The sequence below is a fragment of the Uloborus diversus genome, chromosome 3 (assembly GCF_026930045.1).
Source record: "Uloborus diversus isolate 005 chromosome 3, Udiv.v.3.1, whole genome shotgun sequence".
Taxonomy (NCBI): domain Eukaryota; kingdom Metazoa; phylum Arthropoda; class Arachnida; order Araneae; family Uloboridae; genus Uloborus; species Uloborus diversus.
In genome coordinates, this window is record NC_072733.1 from 174,503,698 (window position 1) to 174,528,238 (window position 24,541).

The following is a 24,541-nucleotide window of genomic DNA, read 5'->3' on the forward strand; positions in this document are numbered from 1 at the left end:
GGCATCTTAACGACTTCTTTGTTCTAAGGTGCAACTTACTGTATGACAGAAAGGGCCATGTATTGTTTCTTTAAAACCTGAAATGCATATTATGCTACCCACGATAAGAAGAGGCGCACGCTTGCTTAACTCTTCTAAAGCTCTCCCTGGAGACAAAAAACCGGTTTTGAAAAATATCGGAATAGCTGCTCTGCTATTGTGGAAAAAAAAAATATTATTCTCCCCTCTCCCGGATGTGAATATATATTTATAAACAATGTGGTTCAAAATTCGGTCTAAAGAAAATTTGTAACTTCATCCGACCAGCCTTGTCACGATCCTTCCTAATGACTTGCATTGTTCAGTCTCTGGGTAGATTCTCGACAAAGCAATGGCGTCTTTCAAAATATGATTTATTTATATATTATAGTTCTTCATGATCGATTATTGTTATTATATTACGAACTTTTTTTTAGAAACTCTACCCAAAAATATTTTGGAAAGGATCATTTTTATAAATGTTTGATAAACAAATGAAAAGAAAATGTATTTGAAAGTAGCAACATTGACATTTTCGTCTGCAAAACGGGATGTAAAAGAAGAAAAAGCAGGCAATGCCTACTTTACATGAAACTATGCACTAACAAAAAGGGTTGCTGATTTACGTAGCCGAGCAGCGTATTTCCAGTTAAATACATAATTAGTAAAAAAAGAAGTTGCTTCTCTAACCCTTAACTGGTAATTTTATTTTATAATGAAAGTGGTGAGGTTTGAGGTAGGGTGTATGTAACTGCAACATTATATTTATTGGGCAGTCCACAAAATTTAGCAAATCAAAGTTTAAAATTTTAAAATGTGTTATTTATCTATACCAACACAACGGTAAGAGAACTTAAGTGACATACATATAAAATCATGCATGTAAACACTACAAAACATTTGAAAGCAAAAATCCAATTATTCTTGGGTGTATGACACCACACCTCATTAGTTAAGGCTTAATGTGATGAACTGCGTGATTTTCACGTCTTGTAAAAACCAATTGACTATATTTTTGCTATTTATACAATATACTTTAATTGTTTTTAAAAAATTGTATTTGATTCTTCAGCTCAAAATTACGAAAGTTACTTGTAAAGCTAAACTAATTTGTATTACATATAAATAGGACACAAGAATAGTTTACAGCAAGAGCAGTATGCCAAGTCAGAATTTTTATGTTAAAAGCTGGGAAGCATTTATTTTTCTTTTCGTAAACGATGAGGTGAATTTTAGAGTTGGTTTCACACGAATAGAATTTTAATTTGTCTATTGATAAAGCTAAAAACAGTTTGAAACTGCAACGTATTCATAAAAAATAATTAGTTTTCTCGTGTGTATGTGATGAGTAAAACATGGAAAATTTTACACATACGGGTATATGAAGCGTTCAAAGCTAGAGCGATCAAGTTCATGAATGACTTGATCCACTTTAAGTCTGAACACCTTATAGAATTAGAGTCAAAAGTGCTTTGTGTTAGATGAGGTGTACAGAGCTAAAGTGGATTAAGTCGTTCATGGACTTGATCCATTTGAGGTAATAGTGTTTCATAAATATACACAGTCCTACAAGTAGTTTTAAATACACCAGTATGTTTTATGAAGCCTTAGATTTTACATATGCAAAATACCAGCTTTTGGTTGCATACGCACTAGAAACAAGCATAAATTATGCTAAAAATGCATTTAAATGCATAAATTTGTATATTCTTTATCATAACATAGTAAAATACTTTTTCCTTTTGTATATACAACAGTGCACATCTGACATGCTTTAGATTGCATGTAAAGTGTGGTTAATGATTTTCCTCTTAGAAACTCCTTGACATTTCCTGGAAAAATCTAATTTTTTGGACTCCAAGTTTTGATTTAAAGAAAACAAAAGTAAGTATCATGGCAACTCTGGACAGTTAAAATTACATACATTTTAATTGTCCAGTGTTAGCGTAAGGCATAAATGCAATACTCATGAAAAAAAATCATGTTACTGAATGGAGAATGAGGAATTGTGCATGCCCTTTCGAACATTAATTAGTAACTGAATTGCTTATATTACTTTAAAATTAACTCTGAAAATATTAAATTGTAACTTGTAAATACAAGTAGAAAGCTATCACCTTCCCAAAATCAAGAACAAGATCAATATTCAAAAAAGATAAAAATATTCAGAATATAAGATTATCAACGGGGATATTTTCATGTTGAAGGTACATGTGCTGAATCAACTGAGTCAAATTTAAAATTTTAATAATTACAGGTTGACAAAGAAAATGTAAAATACTATTTAAGTCTCAATCAAAACAGCTGACACAAGTATCAATATATGAATCACAAATTATTTTTAAAGAAAAATTGTCTCATCAACATAGAAAGTATACTGAAATACTACATTGATGAAGAGTATTCGTAAAAGTTAGTGGCAATCTGTTTAAAATAGAGCAGTATTGTTAACCAAGAACATCAGCTTTACCAGAGTTCTGAGAACGATTGACATTATTATTTAATACAATTATGTTTTCAAAGCGTCGATTACAAAAACTGTGCACGCTTTATAATTTCTTTTGAGATATATTTTGAAAATAATTAGTACAAAAATATTTTTGTGTAATTGTTCTTTTAAGCTATGGTTTGTCCAGTGTTTAGGAAATAATATGTGAATTGATGAATGTGAAAAGCAGTCCTCCTCATTCTCCTCATTCACAGAAATTTGTAAAAATGAAGAACTCTTAATTTAAGCATAAAAGCGAAAAAAAAGCATGTAAATCAGCAAAAATACTGTCTTTCGAACCATTAAAAGTGAATGCTCAGGATTTCAGGCATTTAAATCAAAAACAATTATTTTTTAAGTTGGAATTTAAATTAATAACTATTCAAAATTAGGTGAAATGGTGACTTCTACTTTTTCTTAATAGAACAGTTAATACATCATGATATTAACTATTCAAAAAGTAAATTATAAAGCGATAAAAATAAATTTTAACTAAGGATGAAAATTATAACATACAGTTTGGATTCCATTTAGCAAAAAAAAAATTGTCAATCGCAGACCTTTTGAAGCAAAAAATCTCTTGTCCAACTGAAAGCTGGATTTTGTATTAAAAAAAGAGGAGAAAAGAGAGATATTCGTTTTTCATGAAATCATTCATCCAAAGCAGTGGTTCTCAACCATTTTAGTTGTGAGCTGTGCGGGCCATCAGTTTTGAAAAAAAAAAAAACTTGAGCACACTTATATAAAGATTTACAGTCTAAATGCAGAAGCAAACTCGCTGCCGGACCCGAAGGGAAAGGACCCGAAGACTTGATTACATATTTACACAAACAAATGTTTAAAGCAAAATTTGAGAGTATGTTGTTTGGTTTTTAATTCAATTTTCGATTATAATTTTTAGAGTATTAAATTTAAAATATGAAAATAAGCGTTTACTTTAAAGAATAAGATTGAATGTGTAACATTTTTTCTAAAATTGATTGTGAACATTTTTATGTGTTAGTAAAACATTCAAAAAACTTGTTTCTGACACGATATAAATGATAATATCTTACTTGAGCTACAGAAAAAACAAAAAAAAAACTAAATGTAATTTCTTGAGCCCAGTCAAATTGCAAAAGGTTACTGACGTTTACAAAACACTGAATAACTCGATCTGTAGATAAATCATAAACTCTTAAGAAATATTTATGACATGACTGCGAGTAAACTCATAAGTAAAAATTAGTGTACGTATTTTAAATATTAGTTTCATGGCTTTTTCTTTTTTTTTTTCTCTCTTTTGAAACAAAAATGGAACACAGTTCATGGTAAAATTTAATAATGTAAGAAGCAATAACGATTTCTAAAATATGGGTTGACAAGAAGACTTTCCGTAAAATTTACCAATAAGGTTTTCTGCGAAAATAGAAAATCATAAAAAAACTATAATGATCAGTCAAAAGCAACAAGAAGTTTTTAAATGCTTACTTGAGATTTTTTTAAGAGTCAATATATAAAATGAAACTTTACTATGTTGTGATTTACGTTATTCATTTATTCGAAACTAGTGATACCCGCACGGCTTTGCCCGTAGTTGAAAAATTAAAAGGTCATTCGGTTCGCAAGTATATTTACAAATAATGGATGACGAATTTCTCGCCAATTGGCTATGTTCATTCGCTCTCCCATTCTACGTCATAATAATTTCATAATTTACTTGTCCATCTTATGATAATTTTGCTCCGGAAAGCGTTCTTAAAATTGAAACAGAAAAAGAACAAAATCGAATATTCGAAAAATCGCTTCGAGGTGCACACCCTCATGCTACAAACTAACTTTGTGCCAAACTACATGAAAATCGGCCGAACGGTCTAGGCGCTATGTGCGTCACAGACATCCTACAGACATCCAGACAGAGAGTCTTCGAGCTTTAAAAATGGTATTTAATTTCAAAACACGGGTTTGAAAAATGTCGTTTTGAGTGAAAAATGACAATTTTTTAAAACAACTAAAAAAAGTTGTTTAATTTATTCTGAAAGTGACAATGTTTAGCATTCAGAAAAATCTGAACTCTCAATAAGCAACTGAAGACGAATTTATATAACTTGAAAAAATACTAAAACTCAAAAAACTGCTCATGAAAATTCTCCTGTTTACAAACATTCAATGATTTATGTGAAAGCTGAATTGCCCCATTTTTCTTTAGGAAATTGACTTCTAACTCTTGGCGAAACTCGACGAAGAGATGAGTTATTGGCAGAATGTTTCTATTAGAGTATTGGCTTAGTTACTGTCAGAGTGTCTCAATTAGAGTATTGACTTCATTAAGGCTCTAACATGTCAAAACACCTGGACCTCAAGAGTTGTAGGAGACTTTTCTACAAAAAACGGCTCGCACAAACGTTTTTTGGAGCAAAGTATTATACATAAAAACAGTATTATTTTTTAACTTTGAAAAATTTCAGCGAAAATCTATATATTTTTTTTCATTTTAAATCGTTGCATTTTCCCTATACAAGTCTATTTCATGTGTTCTTTATATATCTTTTTTGAAAAAAAGAGAGAGAGAGAAGATTTACAACTACACAGAATGGAACAAAAGAAGAAGGAAAAAAAAGAGAAATTACTTTAAAGTGCAGGGTTGGAAAAATATTAATTATCAGAACCTTATAATTTATATAAGTGAAAAATAAACACATTTAATACATTATTTAAGGTAGTCTTTGGTGAATCTCTTAATAGCCTGTTTTAGACCGATAATGGATCTGTGAGCACAATACGCAAACAAAACAAAAATGAGGTAATATACGTTATCATTTCTTCGTAAGCTTGACTAGTTTAATTTTGGGACTTTTTAACTTTCAGAGGCTTAGTTGAATTTTAAAAGTCAAAGTGAGTAAACTCTTTCTTTTTAAGTCTGTAAGGGGGGGGGGGGCGCAAAAGATTGCAAGTTTGCAATGGGTCTGTGGAGAGCTAAATTCAATTCCATATAAAAATTACGTTCCTGAAAAAAGAAACCAAGTTTTAAGGAGAACAAATAAATAATAAAAAAATAATAATGTTTTCCTAAAAAATACAGCCATCGAAAAAAAACCCCGCGATCCACTCTCCCTTACTCAACACACAATATTTACATTCCAGGAATTCCTATGAAAATTACAGAAAGAAATATTAGCATCACAAATCAAAAATTAAACTTTCTAAGCTCCTTAAAACCAACGTTAAAAAACACCTTTTCAATATTTAAGTCGTCAATCAAATAACAGAGCAAGAATACCCGATCCCCAAAAGGAGCCTCAGAAGGAGGGGTTCTTTCGGGATCTCTGTGTCATCATCTCTGCTTTCAATTTTTTATCTGAATGTATCATGTAGTGAAACGAAAACTCCTTACAAATGTCTCCCATTGAAAACTTACCAAACCTTCATTGCAAAAAAAACTTTCGATAAAATGCTATGAAAAACTCCGCTAGTTATTCCATCAGATAAACACTTATTTCCCCGGTTATTTCCCCGGGAAGGTCAACCACACCGGCGACAACTCGGTCTATTTACACGAGTTCGAGGAACGGATGATTAATGGTGACAGTCGTAGCGCTCTTCATACCGCGCTTAATCCACGCAGTATGGAAAAAGTGTCTGAAAATCTGTGATCTTACGGTAGTATGTGAAAAATGGAATTTTCGGAAGTTGTAAAAATATTATTAGACAGAATTTTACTGCAAGTTAACCAAATACCGGTATCCTGTTATTTGGTTCAGTTCCAAATACTATGTTGTTTGGTTCAAAAAATATTTGGTCATAACTGTAAAGTGGTCACTAATTGGCCACGTAAGTGTTCAGACGTAAGAGGATAAAAAAAATTGAAAAGTAAAAATACATTGAAAATGAGTTTTGTGTATGGATATTATGGCATTTATTCCCCCCCCCCTTCTCTCTCTCCCTCTCCCCCCCCTCTCTCTCTCTCTCTCACTCACTCACTCACTCTTTCTCTCTAACTTCTGAGGCGGAATTTCTGATACATTCAGAGAGTTTACGTCCACTTCGTTTTTAAGAAATACATTTTCAAAATCTACTTTTACTATCAGAATAACATATCAACTACCAAAATGCAATTTCATGAAAGCCTCTAAAATTGTTTCCTGTAACAAACGGAATTACAGGATGACAATCATACTCTTTTTTCTCTCTATCCAAGATCATTATACTTTCATCCACAGATAGCAAAAAAAATGTTAATTGGCAATTAGTTTCGTGTTTCTCTCGAAGTTGATAACTTCTTTGAGTTTGCTTTCGTTTCTTTCGACGCGCAATTCAATAAAATGCGTGTCGACGCGTCCGAGGGATACCATTTGATTTGATTCAATTGTGAACACTCGCGTAAGAGCTCAGAAACAGGGCGTTTCATTTTAAAATTTAAATTGCTTTATAACATTTAATAAGGTTGATAGTTAAGTAATTCTATAAAATAATAACTTAATAGTTCTGTAACGTGTGATACTTTTCAAAACATTTTTTTTTAAATGTATGGTAGATCGAGGCATGTTTCATACTGGAAAATCGATTCACATCTTATATTATGTTTTATGATTTGATTTTGTTAACGGTACCGTTGAAATGGAAAAATGCATCTTCAACAGTCTAAGTCAAAACAAAACATCATCGATGCACGGCCGAAACAGTAATCTAATAATATATTGCCCGGTGTTCGAAAAAAAAAACAGATCTTGACGTTTTTACGGCTAAGGGTTAACAATAACTTAGGTGTTTGCAATTGAAACGTTGACATTGAAAAAGAGTGAAGAGGAAAAAACAAAATTTTACGGAGGGAAAAACGATTAAGAGTTATTAAAATAACTGCTAAAACCATACGAATGAATAATTTAATTTTCGATGGAAACTATAAACAGGCAGCAAACAATACATTAATATATTTTTTACAGTTATCTTAAAGACTCCTAATCATCTTGTTCCTTCTCCTGTAAAATTTTGTTTCTATCACTCAACTCCATTTAAAAATAAACTCAATCAATTTCTAGAGACACGATAAGAAATGAGTTAAAATATAACTGCAATACAATTTAAACTTTTTTGTCTAGCGGAAAAAAATCACTTCTCGCTGTTCTGGCATCGTGTCTATTCCAAATTAGAAAAAAAAAATTAAAAATTTGTTCGAAATAATATAGTCTACAAAATAACGCAGATTACATTTTGATAAGGAGACGTATTGACAGTCAGTGAAATAAACACTATTAAAAAGAAACTCATTTTTTGGTCATTAATGAATACCTTAAAACAAATTGCTTATGTTGTATTTGTTTACACTCAATTTTGAAGCAAATTGCAAAATGTTTCAGTCAAATATGTAGAAACATAGTTTCTAAGTCAGTTGTATGAAACAGAGAAAACTGAATTTGATAAAATCTACAAAGACAAGGAAACTACGCATAAATTATTAACTATAACATTCAACATATCATTAATTAATAAATGTAGAGTTTTGAGTTACTCACTATACCGTCAATATCGGTTTTTACGGTTTCAACTACTTAGTTTTTAACGAAAAAAAAATTGTATCTTATTTAGCATGTTTTTATACAGGGAGTCCCAAAAGTCCTTGAAACAATTTAAAAATTCATAGAAAAGAGCAACAAACTGTGGTATGAATATTCTGGTTCCGCGATAATACTTCATAGGCTCATGAATTTTTTACGACATCGTAAAAAAGAAAGTAATTATAGGTTATCGCTGTATTGCCACAGTAAAAAAAACAATCGTCATGTGAAATATCACTATTTTATTAAACAAAAAGCAATACTTTTCATTTCTACAGTTGAATTTACGCATCGTATGTAGCTCGAATCACATCTAAACGGTACTCACGTTCATCCCATGTCCACAAACGGTACACTAATTGAACTCGAGTAATGAAAAGTATTGTTTTATATTTGATAAAATGATTAAACACCTCAAATGACTACAATAAAACGATTATTTATTACTACATTTTTTTTTCTTTCTCTTTTTTTTTACGATGTGATGAAAAATTCTTGAACATGTGAAGTATTATGGAGCAAACCGCATATTGATACGACAATTTGTTGCTTTTCTATGAATTTTTAAAATGTGTCAAGAACTTTTCGGATAGCATGTATATATTAGTAAAAAGATAATTTGTATTACTCATTAATGTCGATTATGATAATATGAACTTTCAAATAGTTTATGTACATACTGCAGCTCAAACTATTATGTTAAATTCAACATGCAGCAGAAAATGCAATGAACTTGAATTCAAAAAAACTTTGGAGCAGCACAAAAATTAATTTCATGATGTGAGAATACTAAAAATTTCAGAAAAAAAATATAAAAGTCTTCAGTGATGAAATGCATTTTTGATCATAGCAAAAAAAAAAAAGCATTGCTGAAAGTTTTAAGCTGAAATTTTGAATATCTATAACAAAAACTCTTTCAAATGAGACTTGTGTCAAATATTTTGGATGATTTAGAGCATATACACTTTTTGAAATAGTAGTTTTGTGTCACAAAGTACAAGTTTTAAATTATTTTACGCAAACTAAACGGCATGATGATTTGTTGTTGAGTTGTTTCAAGAAGTGTGTGTTTTATTTATAAAATATCTGCTGTTTATATACTTGTTGAATCGATTATTTCAGATAGCGAGTAAGCCCTACAGAAGTCCATTGGACTTAAGAGCCATTATTTTGAAATTCAGACAAAAAACGGAAATTTTGGCAGTGACCATTTTTGATTTTCCTAATTATTTTATATCTCAAAGTAGGCCATAAGAAGTAAACATTCTGAAATTTTTAGCTTTCCAAAAAATTTTTTTCGCTCGTTAAAAATTCCCAAAGTTTGACGTTTTGCAGCGCTTTTTAGAAAAATTCTAAAAGTCGCATTTCAGTGCGCTTTAGCTCTTTACAGAAACACAACCCCACGGTTATGTTTATATTTATTGGTTGTACTGTATCTAGTGATGACGACTTCATAGTTATTTTGGTTGGGGGTTGTTGCTTTCTTCAGATAAGGGGTCGCAAAGTATGGATTTTATCCGTTTTCGCGCAAGTTGAACCTGCGTTATTTCCCCCCAAAAAGCCACCCCCCCCCGAAAAAATGTAACATTTACTGAAAGTTTATACTATGAAGAGAGTAAATGACACAAAATTTGTTTGAGGTTTAATTTTTTTTAGGAGAAAAATGCCCTGATATTTTTCAAATTATCAAAAATTGTGCTTTTTTGATCGCAATTAACTCAAAACAGCATCACTAGGAAAAAAAAACCTTTGATATATTATGGTACCTAGCTATGTGTAAAACATCATGAAAAAGAAAGCAGCATGGGATCTCTTCTTGTTTTCCAGAAAATAATTTTTTTTGTAGCTCATTTTATGCGTTTTCTCGTACGTAAAACGTGTGTCCAGTATGCAGATTAGATCTTCTAAAACTTTAAGGATGTAGTAAGAATGTATATATGTGTGTATAGAGAAAGAAAAAGACTAGTAATACTTTATTTTTCTGATTTTTACAAATTGATGTTATTTTAATTGCAGGTAATTCAGAAAACGATAAATCGATATCATATATATATATATATATATATATATATATATATATATATATATATATATATATATATATATATATATATAGAGATTTATCGTATCAATCCCAAAATAATTCTTTCTTATTTATGTCCGTAGCAATGGAAGAAATATCATGAACAATATCTGTTTCACTTTCCTCTAAATGCCTTTTTTCTATGTCATCTTCAAATACCTCTAAAAGGCTGTCGGTTCTTGATAAATCAGTATTATCCCCCTTTTTTTTCCTTTGTACATCGGTTAAAAGCAGCTTCAATTTGATTTTTTGTCAGATATTCGTTCGGTTGGAATATTTTTATGTCTTCAATCATCTCTATGCTCATTGCATGTTCTGCAACAAAAGAGAAAACAAAGAAGAAAACATTTTGGAAATCTCATGTGAGGAGTGGGCTCTCCCAACTCGTAAAAGTACACAATTTTCATTGAAACAAATAGAATTTCTTTATGAAAAGTTCCTTTATTGTAAAAAACCGGCAGAAAACAGACGTCCGACCAAGTGGAACATGCAATGAGAACAGAGATGATTGAAGACATAAAAATATCCCAACCGAACGAATATCTGACAAAAAGTCAAATTCAAACTGTTTTTAGCTGATATCCCAAGCAAGAAAAAGCGAATAATACTGATTTATCAAGAACTGACAGCTTTTTAGAGGTATTTGAAGATGACATAGAAAATAGACATTTAGAGGAAAGTGAAGCAGATATTGTTCATGATATATATATGATATGGATTTATCGTTTTCTGAATTACCTGCAATTAAAATACCATCAATTTGTAAAAATCAGAAAAATAAAGTATTACTAGTCTTTTTCTTTCTCTATACACACATATATACATTCTTATTACATCCTTAAAGTTTTAGAAGATCTAATCTGCATACTGGACACATGTTTTACGTACGAGAAAACGCATAAAATGAGCTACAAAAAAAATTATTTTCTGGAAAACAAGAAGAGATCCCATGCTGCTTTCTTTTTCATGATGTTTTACACATAGCCAGGTACCATAATATATAAAAGGTTTTTTTTCCTAGTGATGCTGTTTTGAGTTAATTGCGATCAAAAAAGCACAATTTTTGATAATTTGAAAAATATCAGGGTATTTTTCTCCTAAAAAAAATTAAACCTCAAACAAATTTTGCACCATTTACTCTCTTCATAGTATAAACTTTCAGTATATGTTACATTTTTTTCGGGGGATGGCTTTTGGGGGGAAATAACGCAGGTTCAACGTGCGCGAAAACGGTTAAAATCCATACTTTGCGACCCCTTATCTGAAGAAAGCAACAACCCCCAAACAAAATAACTATGAAGTCATCATCACTAGATACAGTACAACCAATAAATATAAACATAACCGTGGGGTGGTGTTTCTGTAAAGAGCTAAAGCGCACTGAAACGCGACTTTTAGAATTTTTCTAAAAAGCGCTGCAAAACGTCAAACTTTGGGAATTTTTAACGAGCGAAAAAAATTTTTTGGAAGGCTAAAAATTTCAGAATGTTCACTTCTCATGACCTACTTTGACATATAAAAAAATTATAAAAATCAAAAATGGTCACTGCCACACCTTGTCTGAACTTCAAAATAATGGCTCTTAAGTCCTTTCTGAAATAATCGATTCAGTTTAATTAAAAACGGAAATGTTCTGAATTTATTTAAAATTAGTATTTCAACTTCAGACCCTTCCCTCTCGGATGAATTGAGGCATAAAATTTTTGCATTGTGTCAAGACTACATTCTCTGAGAGTAGCTGGGTGTGAAAAATTTATTTTACAACTGTTTGTCAGTGAATGAAATCATGTTTCCTTTTACTCCAGCGGGTTTTTTTTTACACCAGAGACTAGGGGAAAATAGAAACATCCCATTTATTTCCCCAAAGAGGTTGGTATAGGTAGATAATCGCACTATACAGGGTGTAACAGTACAGCGTTTACAGACTTTCAGGGCAGATAGAGTACACCTAGACGATGGGAAATCACATAGCAATATATGGTCGGAAACGCTTTTTTGATGCAATAGTGACGAAACAAAGTACAAGAAAGACAGGACACAAATAAGGGGAAAAGACATGTTTGTTATTTCTAATACAGCAAAAATGAAGGTAAGTTTTTGTCTGGTGTACACGATAGGTGTCGTTACGAAAACCGAAACGTCAGATGAAGGTGCATGCGCACACGCGGTTTTTGTTGCCACACTCGCTTTTACGTACGATCTTCAATGGGCCGGAAATGTGAGGTATGCATCACGGCCCGGGGTCGTAATTTTGAACACCTACTTTGATGACGATCGTTGGCTCCTTCATGTTCTTTTTTCTTAGTTTTTTGCTGTACTAAGGATAATAAATATGTTTTCTTTTCTTGTTCGTGTCTTGTCTTTTTGGTGATTTGTGTCGTCACTACTGCGCCAGGAAAGCGTTTCCGACCATGCATTGCTATATGATTTCCCATCATCTAGGTGTACTTTATCTGCCCTGAAAGTCTGTAAACGATGTACTGTTGCACCCTGTATGTAATCAGTTTAGAAGCTTAAGAAGTTTTACACCAACATTCGATCGCGACCAGTAGGTCACATGCGTCTCACTAAATCCCATAAATGTAATTTTAAATCATCTAAAAAGGAATACCATACGAAAAATTATATACGCTGAATTCATGTAAAGTACACATAAAACTGATATTTAAATCAAATTTAATCTTTTAAAGAATAGAAAGAATGATAAGCTTTGTTTTTTCCCTTTACCCCAGAGTATAGTACTTGTGAGCAGTAATGTTCCCATCAAATTTTCTGAGGGTCTACTCCCAGTAATCAGCTATGCACAAAATGTGTATGCGATCATATACATAATAGTCAGTATATAAACAATTTTGAAGCTTGAGGGTATACGCTATATGTCTAAAAAATGTTTGAGAGTATACGCTATATATGGAGAATACCTTATGGGAATACCATTGCTTATGGGGTATATGGAAGTATCTAAATGGCACATCAAAAAATACAGTCCTGTTTGTGAAAATTGCAACACTACGAAGGACTTACGCGAGTGAGCTGAAAATTGCAGGAAATGTAAAGTAGGGCATGATATGCAAATGATTAGAATTGCAGACCGGTAGCGCATGTATATGCTGAGCAGCGCCCTCTGCACGGTGGATCGAACCGAATATAAATAGACGGCTGGAGCGAGGCGTGTATGATTATAGGTGGTTATATGCTAGAGTAAACGTTAACTGAATCTTTACTATGCCTCTTCGACGAAAGAAAGCGAAATTTGAGCAAATTTCGGAGTTAGAACGGGGCAGAATCGTCGGCCTTCGTGAAGCGGGATTGTCCTATCGTGCAGTAGCCGCTCGTGTGCAGCGTAAAAGCAGCACAATCATGCGTATTCGGAAGCAGTGGACGGACGATGGTCGGACAGCTCAGAAATCCGGGAGCGGACCCCGAAATGTGACGTCAACTCGCGATGACAGACACCTGGTGCGTATGGCGCTGACGGACCGCACAGCTTCTTCTAGACCATTGGCAGCACAGTGGTCAACAGCTACAGGTGTTTCATTGTGTGCTTCATCACTTCGGAAACGTCTGCTGCAGCGTGGGCTGCGCGCAAGGATTCCTTTATACAGGATTTTTCTCATGCAAAACCATCGCCGCCTGCGGCTACAATGGGCCAATGTGCATAGGAGCTGGCGTGCTGATTGGCAGCAGGTCGTCTTTTCTGACGAATCCCGCTTCAATTTGTGGCACCATGATGGCCGAATTCGTGTCAGGCGCTATGCCGGTAAACGGCACATTCCGGAGTGCATTATCGAACACCCGGAGTTATGGTCTGGGGTGCTATAGCATATCATGGACGATCACAATTGCTAGGAATCGTGGGCAATTTGAACAGCACCCGATACATAAACGAAGTTTTACAGCCCCAAGCTATTCCTTTCCTGCAAGGATTGCCAGGGGCTGTATTCCAGCAGAATAATGCCCGTCCACATGTCGCCAGGACTGTCAAATCCTACCTTGATTCGCAGCAGATACAGCTTCTTCCTTATCCTGCATATTTCCGGGATATGTCACCGATTGAACATGTGTGGGATTTCATTGGGCGGCGTCTCGCTCGTGATCCTCGTCCTGTTGCTTCGATAGACGAACTTTGGTTGCGCATACAAACAACATGGAATGCTCTTCCGTAGGCAGATATTCAAACTTTGTTTCACTCCATGCCGAGTCGTGTAGCAGCTCTTTTTGCGGCGCGTGGTAGCCACACAAAATACTAATTATTATCTCTTTTTATTGTTTGTTTGGTTTGAAAATGTAATCATTTATTTGTGCCATTACCTCTCAACTGTGTATTAAATTTTATTCAACTATGATGCTTCCTTCATGGTGTTGCAATTTTTACAATTAGGAGTGTAGTTACGATGGTGAAAGTCTATTGCAAAAGTAGCACTATATGAAAGAGCTGAAAACAGTGGCAATGTGTGTGACGCTGATTGCGATTATTGATACGTTTAATTTGAGAGTAGAAATTGCAAATTTTAAGTACGTTCAAAATGTATTGGTGTTCACTTCGCAAAAATATTACAGCGAAATTTCGCATACTACAACATTTCTAATGAGTTTATAAAACTCTTGAATCTTTAGTGTAAAAAGGATTCAAATGATTGAACGGTTTTTCCCCGGGGACGAAACGAAAACCTCTAACGAAAATTCTTCTTTCAGATGAGAATCTGACGTCATATATAATGATAAATTAAAGTTGAAGTTGCGAATCTTCAGTTCACATCAAATCGTTCTGTTTTACGATAATGATTATTTGAAAAAAAATAATAAAAAATCCCCAGCTTTCCAAAGACACAAAAACTGAAAAATAAATTCTACACTCATTCTTCCAAAGAAAGAAAAAAAAAACTTTTTTCCCCCCTAGAAACCGGATGTTTGTGAGACATTCTTCTTTTAGAAGTAACAATTGCAGTAAAAAAAAAAAAAAAAGAGAAAAAGTAGCAGTCTGAATGAATTCCCAAAAATGAGCTAATTGCGTCTGATATTTTGTTCCTTCGTATTGTTTTCGGTAACCGATTTAATTTAACGAATGTAAATTCGACAGAATGCGGTGAGCGTAAATAAATCAAAATTGCAGAAATTGTTTCAGATCAAAATAAACAAATAAAATTGGATTTTTCTTCAGAGAGAAGAAATGATTTCACGGATCAAAAACAAAGTAGTTTTACATTATCTTTAAATTCATTTTTTATTATCTTTTTCACGAATTTTAGATGCTATGTGCATTAATGAAAAACCAAGATGAAAATTGTAGGAACTAGTTTTGCGCCTATTCTAATAGAAATGTTTGGTAATAGTTCTCATTAATCTCATAGGGATTTTTTTTTCATTCTGACGAGGATTTTTACTAAATGTCATCTTTATTTTGGAACTATTCGCCTTATCTTGATAATTATTCTTAGAAGGATTGCTGACGTGATTTAGAAAATGTTAATTTCAGGAACTGTTGTCTGAATTCTTAGGGACTATTTTCTATATTCTAACAGAGATCGTTAAAAGAGGTATTGCTGTTATTTAGAAAATGTGAGCCTTATTGTAATTCCAATTATTATCCTTATTCTGAAGGGGGGTTTAATGAACTGTTATTCTTATTCTGATAATGATTTCTAAGGGCTATTACTTTATTCTAATCGGAACTTTTTTGTGGCCACAAACGATATCTTCTTAATTTTATCGTGGGTATTGCCGTCGCGGAAATCTGTTAGTGTTGGTTATAAAATGAGCGCTATGTAACGAAAATGTCAACTCATTCTTATAAAACTAAGCTTTAAAATCTTCAAAAATAAATTAATGTAAAAGTGTTCTCTTAAATATTGTTCCCATACTTCAAGTTTGACAAAACGTACAGCATGATTTCAACGAATAAAAAATTTTAAAATAGCATTTTCCGTACCTTGCTTGTCATTAAGCGGGGTCAGGGGGGAGGTTGACTGACGTCCTCCCTAGATTTGAAAAATAATGTTTTACTTGTAAGGTTTTGTTGTTTGCATTAAGTATACATCCTTTGCCCCCCCCCCCCCCCCTCCGTTTAGAAAAATTCGAAATGACCTGCCTGTTTCGGGTTAAAGGAAAAAAAAATATCGTACTTTTTTCAGCTGTATTACAGCTGTTTCGATATTTCAGAAAAAGCAGTCTTCAATTTGCAGATGAATACAGCTATATATGTCAGTGTCAAATGGTTTTTAATTACAACATGTGGTTAAATAGAAAATTTCTATTTTAATCATAATTTTTTCTCTTAAATATATTTTTAAAAATCTTTTGAAAAAGTTATTTAATCTTATTGTATCGCATTATCCCCCATATAATATACATCAAATTGATTTTAATTGCTAATACGTTGCTCAAGGGCTTTCAACAGATGTTGTCACGCTTTGAAGGAGCAGTGGGGGGGGGGGGGAGAGAGGTAGGTGAAATTGTGAGAGTTTGTGACAAGTGGGAGGGAGGAGGTAAGAAGAAATGTGACATCACGCCATTTTTATAAGAATATGCACGTGAAAAATAGCGTGATATATGACAAAGGGGGAGGGAGTGGGTAAGATGAAGAGTGACTGGGAGCAATCCAATGAGAGGGCACAGGAGGTCACTGTGACCGCCCAAAAATTTTCTCACTCGGTAAATTTTGTTGATGATTCGGCACATTTTGAGATACCATTGCAACATTGAGATGTTTCTTTGTTTTTTTAATTTTTAAATTTTTTTTGAATGATGCCTAATGTTCCTTTCCAAATGTTATGCATGTATGATATGTGCGTACACTCGTATTTTATCATTCGCTAAAATTGGAATTTCTTTCGGAAAAATGAGAATTTTCCCTTTCCCAAAAATTTGAGTTTGGGACGCAACTGAGCTTGACACTGTGACAGGGGGGGGGGGACAAAATGGTGAAAAAAGTGTGACATCATTTATAGATAGCCCCTCAAGCTTTTATTATACGAATAAGAACAAGAAATTACGATACGTATCAACGCGGTCTGTCAGGAGATGTCTTAGAACTTCATAATGTTAATTGAGATTAAATTAATACAGTACTTTACACATTTAGAAGAAAAAAAAACATTTTGATGCAAAAAGTACTGTACATTGAATATTATACTGCATTTATCAACCTATTTACTTATTTATCAATAGTTTATCATCAATATAAAGTAATTTCATATTGCTATCATTTGTGTTACTGGGTATTTTGCGTAGCTAAGATAATATGTAATAATATTAGATGACAGAACAAGCAGAGCCGACGAGAGGTCATATCAGCCAAGTTGGAAACTAGAGGTCCGGTTCAGAATTGGAGTAGTGTAATTTTTATTCGTTTTACGGGGGAGGGGAGAAGATGATCAAACTGACTAGGACCCGCATTGGCTCTCGGTGGCCCTAAGAAACAACGGAATATCTCAAGAGTTGCGGTTGTAGTTAAAACTTAGAATGTTGATTACGATTAAAGTCCTATATAGTGACTGACAGTTGTGGGTTCTGATACAAAAAGATACGCAAACATGTAACTATATTAGTTATTAACATATTTGTTTATTTAACGTCATGTAACTTATTTATTTATTTTCAGATTTATTATTCGTTATCATGATACCTGTCTATGTTAAGGGCTCAACGAATTTTTCAGCATGAAGTGCGAAATTATTTTATGATAAAATTTGATCACAGAGATATATCATGAAAATTTACATGGTTAAAAGAAAAAAATGAAAAGAAACATTTGTTTTAAAAATGTAAGCACTAGATCAAAAAGACAATTTTGGTTTCAGGATGCCTACGCAGAGACGTAATACGTAGCAAGTACTGCGCAATATACGTACATAGTAATATACCTAATAAATGCGTAGAAAATATTACGTATTAATGAATGTAATTCTTTAATGGGAATTTGTGATTGCTGTTGCAAAGCCAGTGAGGATTTTGAAGGTGTATGGTGCGAGTTGAAATATTTACAACATGTGTGACCCCGAGGAAAAGTCGTGGCGTAGACTACGCCGTTGAAATGTTTAGGGAGGAGTTTTGAAGGGTTTTTTTTTTTTTTTTGGAAGCTCTCGCTCTTGGGGGTGTTCCTTGGCATTTTAGGCGCACCCTTGACCAAAAACACAATTTCGCTCTTTTTTAAGATGTATAAAGAAAAAAGATAAGGGGTCTAAGGACCTTTAAACTTCAAAATTTTCGATTTTCTGGAAAAAATATATGTTATGCACAGTTTAATTTTGAACAATTTGATACCTTATTTATTACTATATGCCAAAAACTTTTGGAGTTATTGTTAAAATGCCTAAACTTTCCCCATAGAGATTTATGTTAACAGTAGCTGTTTAAGCCTCTTTTTCTCAGGTGCCGGTTTCTTCGGTTTTCTCGTTTTGCGCGCATGATATCTCAGAAAGTTTCTTATATATGTCCGTAAAACTTTTAATGTATGTTTATCTGGTTTATATTTATGACCTGAACCTAAATTTATTTTTTTTTAGATTATTTATTTATTTTTTTGAAATTTGGTAAGTTAATATCGAAAATTTCCAAAATTTTGGGTAAAAAAAATATTTATTTTTAAATATTAACTTTAATTTTTTAGTTGAAATTTAGGTTCAGATCGTTAAGATGTATCAGACAAACATGCGTGAAAAGTTTTACGGAAATATATAAGAAACTTTCTAAAATATCATGCGCGCAAAACGAGAAAACCGAAGAAATCAGCACCTGAGAAAAAGAGGCTTAAACAGCTGCTGTTAACATAAATCTCTACGGGGAAAGTTTACGCATTTTTACAATAACTCGAAAAGTTTTTGGCGTACGGTAATAAATAAGGTATCAAATCGTTCAGAATAAAATTATGCATAACATATATTTTTTCCAGAAAATCGAAAATTCTGAAGATTAAAGGTCCTTAGACCCCTTAGAAATATGATCACTGAGAAAAGCTGTTTTGTAGTTTTGATCAAAATATAAAGTAGAAACATTTATGAAAACACGAGGAGAAAATATAATTGTGTAAAAACAGGATCAGAGTAGTTCAAACAGACTTCTCTGTCTTTTAAAACGTGATTAGCGTCAAAAAATACTCACATATGCATAGAACAGCCAGGAATCGAACTGATGCATCTGGTGGATCACAATCCGGAAAAATAGGTCTCAGGACGTAGAAGGAGAAGGTAAGGGCCACTACTGCTTGTGAGCATGGTCTTACAATCATACATTCGACCCAAAGTCTTAGAAAAGCGACAAAAGGCCCAAAGGATTCCATGATGTACGCATAGTCGGCTCCGCTCTTGGAAATCATACAGCCTAGCTCAGCATAACAATACGCCCCGATCATGGAAAAAAATCCAGAAGTTATCCATACAACTAGGGACATACCAACACTGCCGGTACCGGCAAGCACCCCCTTTGGACTGACAAAGATACCGGAACCGATGATGCTACCGACGATTACTGTTATACCGTTGACGAGTCCCATTTTTGGTTTGAGACATATTGCATCACCGGACTGGGATGGACCCTCGTCGGCATTTTCTCGCTTAGGTACGCTCCTGTATTGGCCCTTGTCGGTCTCGGACATCGTGGGGAGCTGGTGATTGTCTCCTTCGTCTGCTGCGGAGCTGAACCAGGTGTGATGTGATTCGGAAGAGCAGTCCGCGTGTTCTACCGGCGAGCTGCGAAGAGAACGTCGTGGTTCCGAAAACGGAACTGCGCATGTGCTGAGCTCCGGCGGCTTCTCGATTGGCGGAACAGATCAGAAAAAGAATACGCTAGAGTAACTGAGAAGCTGAGAAGCGAAAAGAAAAAAAAAAACTATCTCACGGAGGCGAGAGACGCTTCGTTCAAACTGTGTGGGTCGCGTAAGAACGGGTCTGATGATTTTCTGCCCCCTCGATAAGAGAAAAAATGAATTTTCTTGACGGTCGTGGAAATTTTTCTTTTCGGTGAAGTGACGAAAAACTTTTTGTCGTTAAAATAATGAAAAAAATCAAAGAAGGAGAAGGAGCACATTTCCCCTTTCTTCTTCATTTCTAACGAGAGGGAAGGGGTCATGGCGCCTACCACACTACTGCAATTTTGAGGGGACCTATGTTAGTGTTTTTTTTTTTTTCTGCTTATGATAAAACAAAAAAAAAATTACTATATTTATTAGGGTTTGCGTAACCAGACCCTCTGCGGCGGTTTAAAATCGGCATCTTGGAGAGAAAAAAATGATTAACAGTATAAAAGCGTTTTTTGTTTCTGCAGTGCACTTTGCTCTTTATTCTGATAATGTGCAACATTAAAAAAAAAAAAAATTACTTAAAGAGGGAAGTTGAAAACAGAAGTAGAAATATATCAACCGAAAAAAAATCAAAGAAGCAGAAGGAGCACATTTCCCCTTTCTTCTTCATTTCTAACGAGAGGGAGGGGGTCATGGCGCACACCACACTACTGCAATTTTGAGGGGACCTAGGTTAGGGGCTTTTTTTTTCTTCTTATGATAAAAAAATTTTAAAAAAATCACTATATTTATTAGGGTTTGCGCACCCAGACCCTCTGCGGCGGTTTAAAATCGGTAGCTTGGAGAGAAAAAAATAACTAACAGTATACAACAGTGTTTTTTGTTTCTGCAGTGCACTTTACTTTTTATTCAGATAATGTGCAACATGACCTTGCTCTTTTTTTTTTTACTTTTTCTTTAAACTTTTTTTTTTTTTTTTGAAAAATTTTAACAATTGATTTTGGGTGTTGATTGGGGGTACGATACATTTAACAGTGCTATAACCTAAACAAATTAATTTTCCATTTATTTTTCCCTAAAATGCATAGAAAAATGTATTTACATAAAAGTATAGGTGTACAGTACGACATGATTATTCTGCATACAGTTTAAAAAAATTTTAAAAATGAAATGCCATCTTGATGCGACACGTAGTACAAGTTTTTTTTTTTTTTTTCACAGGACTACATAATAAAATCCGGCAGTTTAAAGACGCAAAACACCACTAAACATCTTGATCTTAGCCAAGATTCTAAGAACTATTATTATATTAAATTAATTAACAACGTTAAGCAGTCTACCTCGAAAATAAGAGTTGCGTCAAGTGACGAATGTTCAACAATCAGGCTTAAATGAAAGAAAAAAAAATATTGTAAAATTTCCCGTCAACGTGTAGAAAAAAGTCATTTTATGATTCAAAATTTAAATTCAGAACTCTTTGGATTTTTTTTAAACTCTAAAAATTCAGTCATTGTTCACTCCAGAGAATTCAGCTTTATGCTACAGAACATAAATTATGTTTCAATCCTACTAAATATGTCACTGGTTTCTTCACAACTAACAAGCATTTGTATAAATATTGTCCAAAAATCTATCTTAATGATCATCTCTTGCAATGTGAGAGAAATCCCAAATATCTGGGTTTCGTACTTGACCCTGAAATAACGTGTAACAAGCACATTGATTTGATTGTAACTAAAGTTAGAAAGAGACTTAATATACATAAGTTCATCTCCGGTTGCGATTGGGGCGCTGACGCCAGAACACTGAAAACAACTTATATTGCCTTAATTAGACCTATTCTAGAATATGGATATCAAATATATCATGTCGCATCAGATACAAATTTTAAAAAGCTAGAAAGGGTACAGTTGAGTGTGGCACGTTTAATTACAGGTCTACGAAAATGCACCCCAACCGATATTGTCCTCTATGAGGCTGATTTGCAGCCGTTGTGGTTAAAAGTATTCCTAACCTTACAAAATACTTCAGCAAGGTCATGAGTTACCGTGATCAGCATCGTACTGCAAACTTTGCATGTGGATGGCAAAATAACCAAAGATTGAAAAGGAATAGTCCTCTCAGCAATGCTGAGAAGTTAAACGTATTGAAACTTACTGTGGAATTAAATTCTTTAAAGCCCATCGAATCCCCATTGGACCAGATGCATGGGGTTTATTTTCATACAGAGTTATTTAGCCGCACAAATAAGACAACTCAACATCCTGAATACTTAAGACAGGTTGCTTTAGAAGTGATTAATATCATTCCTACTGAGGCTGTTCTGATTTACACAGACGGCAGCAGAATTGAAGGGAACACTGGAAGTGGAGTTGTTAAGTCTGGAGATTAAGAAATATCTCTTATAAACGTAGATAATTACTGCTCCGTGTTTTGCTCTGAATTGATCGCCATTGACATGGCTCTGGATTATATTGCTGAGCAACGTTTCCCTAGAGAGACATGGATCCTATCAGACAGCCGCAGTTCAATCCAATACTTGCAAAATTGGAGAATCATTGCAGATCAAAAGGGAATAAGAATTGTTAAAAAAACTCAAGAGTCTGTCCGGTTCTTGTGACCTCCATTTACAATGGATTCCATCTCATGTGAATTTGAGATATAACGATATTGCGGATGGACTGGCGAAAGAGGACTCTACTATGACTCAGAATAGTGGGGATCCTCTGACGTACCTTGAACTATACTCCAGATGTAAGGCTACTATAAGCAGCTCTTGGAGATGTCCTCCTGAGCATCCATGGTATTTTTGCGAGGGTACTGGTGCTTCCCTTGGATTTGAGGGTGACAGGAGAGATCAAACTGCTTTGGCTCGCCTGAGCACAGGTCATCTAAAAACCCTCAGATTTTCCCATGGTAATAGGACTTTGCCAATTTGCACTAAATGTCATACTGAAGAGGCCACTGCACAACATCTGATTTTTTGTGTTGCTTTGGTACGCGAGGATCTACTGAAGAGACCTGCTTCTGTCTTGAAGTTGATTAAGGCGAACAATCTCATGGATCTGATCTGATTCAGAACATAGAGATAAGCAAGAAGAAGAAGACCATAGGGTTAATAACATCTTTGTTTGTTACTTTTGCACCGTCTCAATTTAGGGTTGATAAAACTAAAGCTAAATGCATCTGATTTTTTGAGAAAACTTACGGGTAAATAATCTTCATTTACTTTGACGACACAACCAATATAATGCAAGAAACTTGATTTGGTTGTAAATAAGTGGAATGTTTTGTCGTATAGGAGAATTATTTAAATAATTCTCTATTTTCAATGACGCTTCTTGGATGTTTGAAATCATCATCTTCGATATCCTGTAAATTTTCCCTTTTCTGATTTTACTTGGTTTTTACCTTAAAAAAAGTTTCATGCATGTGCTGTAATGTATTATTTTATTCCAATTAGAAAATGGATTTAAAATACTAAAAGTAACAATTAATTACGACGCAATTTATTCGCATAAGATAAATGTGAAATTCAGCAACCTAAGCGAGCCGTAAGGACCTAAGCTAACTCATCTCAAATCTCTTATCTAAATTAGTACTTATGCACGCCGCAATGATGGCTTAAATCGGTTTCGCTGGTTCAGATTGAACTGACTATACCTGGTTCACCTTGAACATTTCTTATCTCAATTGAAAACGACAAAATTTGCAAGTGGAATGTTGTTAGATTTTCGGAACATTTACATTAACTTAAAATGTGAGCTCTAAAAAATATGTAAATTATATTCCATATTGCATTTAAATTAAATTGAAAGCCTAGTTTGGTTCCTTGCATCTTGAAACGTGAAAATCTGATTTAACTTCCCTATATTTTCATTAGTTTCTATTTTGTTTGCTTCTGGGCTTTTTTAATATTTTTAAAGGTTTTCTTAATTTTTATCATGATGAGCTTTTCTCAATTTCAGCTTTGATACCAGTGTCTATTGAAATCCTCGATTTGATAAGATTTCTACCAGTTTTGCCTTTTTTAGTTCTCCTTTTGAGAAGCAAACGTTGAAGGCATTACCAATTACTCTTGCAAGTACGAAATTGCTATATTTGTAGATGGAATAGTAGGATGAAGACATAGGAGTGGGTCATGAAACTCATAGATGCTGGAGAAGAGATGCTAGAGATGAAAATGCTGCTGGTAGGTTTAAGTTTAATTTGAAGGTGTACAGTATAATAGTTGGTGGATGAGAAGATGCAGTGAAGGCAAGCCTAACATGTTTATTTGTCCTATTTATTAAATAACATGCAAGAATTTACAGCGAAGATGATTACAGCCTATTTTTTAAAGTTGAAAAAAATCAAAAAGTTGGATTAGATATTTTAAAACATTTGATAAAGTACATATTACTCAATGGAACAAAAAATTTTATAAACACAAAATAAACGAGCTGATGTGTGCATCACATGACTTCCTTTTATTCCAATTTAATGTCATTTTCTCATTATTGGCAGATTTAATGTGATTCAATAGTTTACTTTCTAAATATCACCAACAGTGGCCAAATTAAAACCTGATTTTAAAAAAAATTTTTTAAAAATCGCCAAATTTCTCGCAAAGTTGGCGACAAAACTTGGCAACTAAAGAACTGGCGATATATTGCTAAGTGTCCGCCAAATTATAACACCAC

The 24,541-nt window shown here is 33.6% G+C and overlaps 1 protein-coding gene across 1 annotated transcript in view; it reads right to left on the reverse strand.

Moving 5' to 3' along the window:
- LOC129219298 (large neutral amino acids transporter small subunit 2-like) overlaps positions 1-19,794 on the reverse strand; it is a 119,848-nt gene extending 100,054 nt beyond the window's left edge. The window contains exon 1 of the mRNA XM_054853640.1: positions 19,223-19,794. Within this exon, the coding sequence (XP_054709615.1) occupies positions 19,223-19,715 (493 nt within the window). The 5' untranslated portion in view covers positions 19,716-19,794. The remainder of the gene's footprint in view (positions 1-19,222) is intronic.
- Positions 19,795-24,541: the final 4,747 nt, after the last annotated feature.